Source organism: Botryllus schlosseri, chromosome 7 (genome assembly GCF_051294905.1).
Source record: "Botryllus schlosseri isolate E-star chromosome 7, Bs_hap1, whole genome shotgun sequence".
Classification (NCBI taxonomy): Eukaryota; Metazoa; Chordata; class Ascidiacea; order Stolidobranchia; family Styelidae; genus Botryllus; species Botryllus schlosseri.
The window spans coordinates 24,408,361-24,417,116 of NC_137242.1; the positions used below are offsets into that span (position 1 = coordinate 24,408,361).

General features: G+C 38.7%; 1 protein-coding gene across 1 annotated transcript; it reads left to right on the forward strand.

Moving 5' to 3' along the window:
• The first annotated feature begins 6,253 nt into the window (after positions 1–6,253).
• On the forward strand, positions 6,254–8,352 carry LOC145443338 (uncharacterized). Its single transcript, XM_080321320.1, has 4 exons — positions 6,254–6,621; positions 7,659–7,772; positions 7,848–7,922; positions 8,137–8,352. The coding sequence occupies exons 1-4, from the start codon at positions 6,381–6,383 to the stop codon at positions 8,304–8,306; spliced, it is 600 nt and encodes a 199-aa protein (XP_080177446.1). The 5' UTR covers positions 6,254–6,380; the 3' UTR covers positions 8,307–8,352.
• Positions 8,353–8,756: the final 404 nt, after the last annotated feature.

Sequence of the window (8,756 nt, forward strand, 5' to 3'; positions counted from 1 at the left end):
CATACCGCTGGAAAAGTGCGGTTCCAAAAAGATCGCCGGCGTCAAAAACCTCGGCAGAAAACGTAGCTGGCTGGTCAGAACATTGATAGGCTCGGTATTCGAAATGGAAGTGAGACGGCAACGAATAGACCAGTCCTTGCGATTTGAACAGACACTATAGTGCAAATGCAACTCGATGAGGAAAATGATTCACCCCAACTTGATATCGCGTGCGTCAGACATGTTCGACAGAGCTGTGTAATTGTTGTCTGCGTATTCTCTATATCATACATGCCTGTCAAATCGCCGCAGTCTATTATAACATTAGAAATGCCATGTCAAGCACGTAGGCTAAAATTTTAGCATATTTTGGTGGGTCCAAGACCGGACACACCTGAGCGCCCGCTACCGGGATTTTATAAAAATGGGGTATGAAACATTATTTCCGTCAATATAGCGTCATGTAAGCAATGCTTTGCATTTTCTCGTCTGGTTATACATAAGTGGATTTTTGAACATTGGTCGTGAATTAACTAGGCCAGTGCTTTTCAACCTTTTTTAGCTCTATTCGCACTTTTTTTTGAAAAATAATTTCATTCGCACCAGTCAGCCAAAATTTAGTACACGAAAAGAAAATGAGGAAACTTGTCACTTTTGTATTCGAAGAGCTTCTTGGAGGTACAGAGCTTCAATATTTTGCATTCAGCGTGTCGTATTATTGACTAATCATGAACTAAAATCACTGCAGTAGAAAAATCACAGATATCGCACTCCCGTTGTTCTCAAGAAGTTCGTTGCATTTTCCGGGGGTATCGTGCAGTGATTTCCTTGGAAGCTTAAAGGGCGAAACCAAGAACAATATTCACTCGCAATAGTGCCACTTTGCCACTAAATCCACATGTTACGTCATGGCGATGTGAATGTGTTTGCATTTGGAACGCACAAAATAGTGAAACTGCACTTGAATCGTAGCATCAATGTTGCCACTAGCACCTTTGGTTCATTTTTCTGACAACATTCGAAAAGATGCTTCACGTACTAAGGTATGTTAGATAGGGTTACCATACGTCCTCCTTTAGGAGGATTTGTCCTCGTGATTCGGGTTTTTGAAAAAGTCCCCCGAGGACGCCTAAATGTCCTCCTTTTTGAGATTTTATCCTCTTTTTCAGGAAGTTTGGTTAAATCTATAGCAAAATTCGACTGTGATGCCGTAAATCAGCTCCAGCGGGTATTTCGGGAGCTGAGCGTAAGTTGACTGTTTGTTTTGTTATTTAAGTCAACCGACTACGAAGTGGTAAAAATTTACCACTTTTTAAGGATTTTCCACCGATATTCTGTGTTTGAAAATTTTGAAATAGTGTCGTCCTTTCCCGATTCCAAAATATGCTAACCCTAGTGTTAGACCAGGGGCGGGCAACATACGGCTCGCGGCCCAAGACTGCCGAGATTCCCCACTACTTGCTTAACGTCAATAAGTATTAGTGACTGTATGTTATTATATACGTGTGTGCGCTGCGTGCGAGAGTGGAGCTTCCGCGTAAGTTCGTCGAAGTGAGACTTGCAATATTGGCATTAACGATGTACTCAAACCCAATGAATTAATATATTGGTTAATTTGGGGTACCGGGCTCAACGAACGCCTTGAAATCTTGATTTAGGATTGCACCGTGTGGTAAATGATCAGAGAGAAGCAGACATGGCGGCGGCTCTATGACAATGCTGTTCTCAAATCCACATTTTCTTAGTCACTTATCGGCGAGAAATGGCTTTGAAGTGACATTGCTGTCGTTAAAATACATTAACACTAGAACTACCGGAACTTCGAACTACCTAGAACTACCATGTGGCTTTTTTGACGCATGTTGAATTTTCTTCGATTAAATGCATTTACCCGAGCTAAAAATCAGCACAAATCTCAACAAACGGCATCAGAAACCATTGGTATTGCGCTCACAGCTACTTGCAATATTTTACATACACCTCAGTGCAACACTTATAAAACAAATCGCCGTTTTTTGGTGTAACATATAAGTGTTGCTCTGGTGCGCATTTGGTATTTGAGCACGTTCTTTAAAAATCTAGAGTAGGTTCCAGATCCGCTTTAGCCACATCATCATTGTTGGTTATTGCTGACATATCATAAAGCTTATCAGATAAGATTTTCATAATGCAATTTCGCAACTAATCCTCGATTTGCATATTTTTATAGTATCGGCATTTTGGCAAGTAGAAGATCATTGACATTCTAAGAAAACATGCACGGACCATCGTCGACTTGTTGGAACCCTCATAGAATACTGCCTTGCAACCTGACCAATAATATCCCCCTGGTTTTGTTTCGTTATAACATTTAACCGTCACTGCTTTCTTGTTTGTGTTATTTCTGAAGGAAACAGTTACCTCCGGTTGGAGTGAACTCAATAAATATGTGTATTGTACAACTTCGATCTCTACACTGGCATCTCGCCGTTACGCTAATCAACAAGATGATAGCTTTGAAAAGTGTGGCTACATGAAGCTGCCTGTGTTCCTTCTGGTTCTGGGTAGCTTCAAGCAACTTTTAACAATAGTGTGGACTGGGACTTCGTTTGCTTCTCCAAGCGTATACAGCCACATTCACGTAACATTGTTTCGAGATGGATTACATCAGATTTTTCATATTACTATGCTTGGCAAATGTATAGATTATGGAAGAGGTGTCCTGTCCTATCCTTGCCTAAATATGAGACGCCCTTGTACAGATACTTGGTAGCAGCAGCGTCCACCATCTGACATTTTACCCCAATTATTTGCTGGCATTTCGACCATGGAATGAACGAAAACAATATTATCTTTATCGAGTCCACACCTTTTTTTACTCCTTATGTCAATAGAAAGCTCATGACTTCCATAAACCTGTTCTTCGAGAGGGCCTGACTGAACATAATGCACCCATGCCCTCAGTCCTCATATGCATTCAATTCACTAGATTCAGCTCACTCTCCCCCCGAAGATCCATCTCGTATACCGGAGCAAAGGCCCTTTGCCCTTGTACAATAGGGTTGTTCAAAAATGACCTTTTTTCCTGAATCTTGCTGATTACTTGATTAAATCGTTAGGTTGCCTTAAAAAACAACGCACACCAAATTTGAATTCATTCCAACTAATATTCGCGGCTTTCGTTGAGTTTGAAATTTTTGAATTTGCCTAAAAATGCAAAAAAAATTTTGTTCAAATTTTTCTGCCAACCCCATGAAATTGTTGCGCTGTCTTCAAAAACGATGCAAAACAAATTTGACTCAATTCGAAGCCGTAGAAGTGGAGTTATTTCAGTTTTTCTTTGATAATTCTGGGATTATCCTTGATTGGTGGATCATCCCAGAATTATCATCAAAAAACTTGAATAACTCCGCTTCTGCAGCTTGGAATTGAGTCAAATTTGTTTTCCATCGTTTTTGAAGACAGCGCAACAATTTCATAAGGTTGGAAGGAAAATTTGAATAAAATTGTTTTTTGCATTTTCAGGCAAATTCAAAATTTTCAAACTCTACGAAATCCGCGAATATTGGTTGGAATGAATTCAAATTTGGCGTGCGTCGTTTTTTAAGGCAACCTAACGATTTAATCAAGTAATCAGCAAGATTCAGGAAAAAAGGTCATTTTTGAACAGCCCTATTGTACAACCTTAGTATATTAGTATGGACAATACAGATGTCGGCTTGGTCTAATGGTACATTTCAAATGTCATGTCCTGTAACACGCTGAGCTTCAGAAATATAATATTACAGAGTTTTGTTGACTCGGAACGAGGAAGATCCACACTGTAAAAAATAAAGGTGGGTTTTTGGCTAAAATGGAGGAAGAAACTATAATCCTTCCTTTTACGAGAGGTAGAGTATGCCATACACCTGTCAAGAAGGTATAATACATTTTCCTACCTCCAGAAATACATATTCCACCTCCCAAAACCCTCCTATAAAGTGATATATACGATACATTACTTTATAGGAGGGTTTTGGGAGGTGGAAGATATATCCATTAGAAAACATATCCATCGATCTATCCATTAGAAAACAATGTTCTCCCTTCGTTTTATTGCGTGAGGATGTCACCGGTGTTGTATATTCGTGTTGTTGCTCTAAGGTCGAACAGTTTTGTTTTCTTGTGATATGTATGATCTTCATTATATATATATTCACTCTTTCGGTAATCTCGCATGTTCAACGAGTATGGGTAATAGTTTTATTCAGAGGATAACTAAATGAGTGAGATGTTGTACGTTTAGGAATATGATTATCGATGCGTGACTTCTAGAATATTTCGGCGATTCAAATTTTACGTCATCGCGCCGGACAAAGATTTGACGCGCAACAGGTCGCAGCCAGGCATAGTTCGCTCTTTCTGTATGGTAAATGCCGTAAATATATAGGAATTGTGACTGACTGAGGTAGCGGGTTAAAGGTATATACGCAGTAGCATATAGCTTATGGGGTATTTCGAATTGCCTGTAGTATATGACGCCTAGAGTTGTTTGACTTTCTGCAAACAGGTGTAGACAACTATATAGAAAAGTTTCAGCTTTTCCAGGCTAGAATTAGAGCTAAACCGTTTTTTCCGAATTAGATTACAATTATACTGCTGGCGTTTCGCTCTAATTTAGTGAAATTAGACCACTATAATTATCTAGTTGTCCAAGTCGCTTCGAACATCTGAATTACCGGTACCTATACCTACGGTATATCATAATATTTATGCTTGAATTTTCTAGGTATATAAGTCATATAGATAGGCTACATACCTGTAGAACACTGATTCGTGATTTTATAAAAGTTGGTACAAGAATGGACATTTTCAACTTGATGTTGATTAATGGAGCAAAATTTGATATTTGAGTGCAATTATATATACCTCGAATCCAGTGACAAGATTATTAATCGTTGAAACCAAACGCAGCTTGTTTATGTTGGCCCAGAGAATTTGGCTAGCCAGACCATATTGATAGAATATGGTCACAGTAAGATAATATTTTGGGCTAATTTTCATGAACTTTCCAACATTTGATTTGATATGTCCGCTAAAACAGCTGTTATTCTGCTTTCGAATAAGACCTAAATTGCTGATTTCCATGATAACTGTGTTTGTCAAAGGCTGTAAAGGTAATTTCATTTCCATGTTATATGTTTGTTTGTTTGTTTGTGGTGTTTATGGTGGTGGTTCGACTACACTGGTCATTTTACACCAGGCCGGTTCTTATTATTATCATTCCGTATCTGCCTGATTACCAGTGAACTCGGCACTTAGTGAATTCGGCCGCACAAACTCAACACTTGGTGAATTCGGCCGTGGTAGATCTCGTAGCGGTACCGGTCACCATGATTGGTTACTGGAATGTTTGCCGGTGAACTTGGCACTTTGAGTGGTTGTCAATGTTGTACGGGGTTCAGGGCATGCGTAGATCACACAGTCACGGCGTGATTAGATCACAGATTGCGTAATCGCGGGAAATAACGCGACGCTCTTCACTTGGGGAACTCGGCCCTTGGAGGAATTGGCACTAGAACACCTTCGCATTAGAAATGCATTTAATATGAATGAACAGTATCAAAAAGAAAATTTAAACATGTCGTGGCTCGCGGTAGATCTCGTAATCTTGGGATCCTTCAACCCTGTTATCGAGACACCCTAACCCCAGAGTGGAATCGTCTCTCCAAAGGCAAAAAATAATTTATTTTGACGTGATCATGCGAAACATTTGTTGATGAGGAACACTGGCTTGTTGTGATCGATAAACGAAGAAGCGCCGCTTGATCTTCCACAGTTTAATTGAAAAAGTTGTAATGTGTACAATGACAAAATCTTATCATCAAATTGTCAAGAAAATTTGTCGAAGTTCTGGAAATTTCAAAAATATCAGCTTGACTGTCTCTAGTCGTTTGATGCAACGAAAATGTTGGGAAATGATGGCTCCAAACTGCTTGTATGACTGTCCACCAAATATTAACATTGAGAAAGTTATGGTTTCAACGCTACCAAATTTTTATTGCAAAATGACCAAATGAACATTGGTAAATCCAAAATATTTGATGATGGTTTTAACAAGTACGAATCTCGTGGCATATATCTTGTGGGCGAAAACGATGATGGTCCTATATTTTGTAAAGTCGAATACATTTTACTTATTGCCAAGCAATGGAAAATATTGGGAAAATTAATCGAATCAATATATTTCTCTTGTCATCTGCATTGTTACTGTGTTCGCGAAACTGATCGTTACCATGCTTTTTTGCCGAATGAATTGATCTACCAAAGACCTTTTGATGTTTACTCAATCAATGACTCCAAGTTCATAAGACTTCATCATTGCGTGTGCCTGTCACCTGACAGTGATATATAAACATTTGTTATTCAATCTGTCTCTTTAGATGACAATGAACTTGGTAGCTAAATTATGGGTACATTCCAAGCGGATAAAAGTCGACAATGTCTCTGAGATACGGAGTGCAGTTTATGAAGTCTATAAAGATGAACTGCGTGATCGTCAATTCTTGATCAAGTATTACGACAAATCAGTTGAAGATTTTATTGACCTTGATGAAGACGCAATTATTAAAGACAAAGGTCAAATAAAAGTGGAAGTTCTAGAACAACACCAAATAATCAAAGGTAAGCCCATAGTGTATTATTTATGCTTCAAATTTACACATTGCTTGCTGCAAGGTTATTAAATCTTCAAATAATGCAGAGGTCTCAAACACGCGGGTGTTGTTTGTTCTCTTTATCGATGTTATTATCCGTGACGATTAGGGTAGGCCTAGTAGGTAGTAGCACGCTCTACAGCTGTAACACCAATGAATTATTCGCCGATTGGACATTATATTCCTTGGGTTCTTAACCAGAGTCCGTATAGACCCCATCAGGGTACGAAGCACCACATCAGGGTGTGCGAGATGAATTGTGGAATTAGGCCTATATGCTGTGGAATATGTTCTTGGCCAATTAATTCAACTGGAAAATAGTCTTCGCGCTGCGTGCGATTTTATGTCAATGCGCTTTCTGATTTAAAAAAATAGTTAACATCAGAAATTGTGTTGAAAATGGACAGGGGCTACGAGAAATCTCATTGGAAGTACAAGGGGTACGATCGCTAATAAGATTAAGAAGCAATGCTATTACGATGGCTCAATAATGATTATATTTCAGTTGTTATTGATATGTTCCAATAATAATCGAAGGCAAAATCTAACGCTGATTTAATTTGAAGTTGGCAATGACAATACCAATAGCCTAAACTTATCATGACTTTATCAAAACCAGGATTAGGCTACACCTCTCAAATATCTGATATCAGATCATTCTTCATTAGATTATAAAATATTCTACATAAAATTGTGGCACGTCACAGGTCCACTAGTTACAATATTATAACCCAACAGTTTTACGATGTCATAATGCAAACTCTCGTATGATGTATATATAACTCATTAATTAAAAAATTATGCCCGCACAAAAACAATTTTATTCAAATATTTGAAACTGTGATGTTTTCCGTGTCAAGCGTGAATTTTCGCTGGGTCGGGAGATTTGCTCGTGTCCACCGGGTACTCTGATGAAATTCACAGATGCTACGTACGTCGTACATATTGTAAGATCACGCCTGGGACCGCTGAACTATATAATCTATGACACTCTATTCATTACAGAACTCGTTCCACAACTTCATGTTGAGACCCCTCTGAAAATGCTGCCGCCACTTGGTGCCTCTGCTGACAAGGAAAAAGCAGATTCCCTTGGCTTCAGTTCATGGGATAGTGCTGGTTTGTATAATATTATAGTATTATACAATATTATAGATTCTTCATGGGTTATAGTTGCAACATGCATCTTTTAAGATCTATGCTCACAGGAGGATCGTGTCAGTGTGATGCCAGACATTCCTGTTTTGGGGTGCGGCAGTTATGGTCCAGGTAAGAATATAACTTATTATCACCATGTTGAAATATATTGAGAAAAAGTAATTGAATTTTTGTACGCATTTCTCAATTTTTATTTTTGGCAGTTTTGGCATCTGGCTTTGACCAGGCCTGCCTTAATGTAGAGCATAGCTCTCATTTGCTAGATGTTTATGCACAATATCACACATCAGAATATATAGTAAAGGAGTTTCATTCCTTTATTAAGATGTAATGAAGCCATCACCAGCAACCAACACGCCGCTCATCAAACCTACCGTAAGTGAATGGAAGGCGAAACTTCATGTCACTGATTCTGGAACATTTGCCTGGTGTGCACATCACCAATGCTGTGAAGACCAAACTCCGTGCAATGCACCACCAAATAAAATCTTTTGAGTAATGACGTCTTGAATTGTTAATAATAAATCCAATGTCATGTCAACATGTGATGCATTATATATGTATGTTGCTGTTTGACGAGGATATGCGTATGCCATAATAGGATGCGTTGGTCGGATAGAGGTGTAAGGTAGAAAGATAAGGTAGAAAAATACCTACCTGTGAAATAAGGTAGAAAAATACCTACCTGTGAAAAAAGGTAGAAAAATACCTACCTATGTGAAAAAAGGTAGAAAATTTTCCTCCTGTCTGTAAGGTAGACCGTGAACCACCTCTAAAGGTGGGCACAGTTTTTACAGTGCAGGGCCTTCTTTTACAAGGGATGTTGTTGCTAACACAGTTAGACCAAGTCGATATTAACAAAGTTCTGTTTTTACAAACGGCTTTTCTGCGTTTATCAGATACATAACCACTTTCAAGAATATGAAACCGCGATGCCTGAAGGTA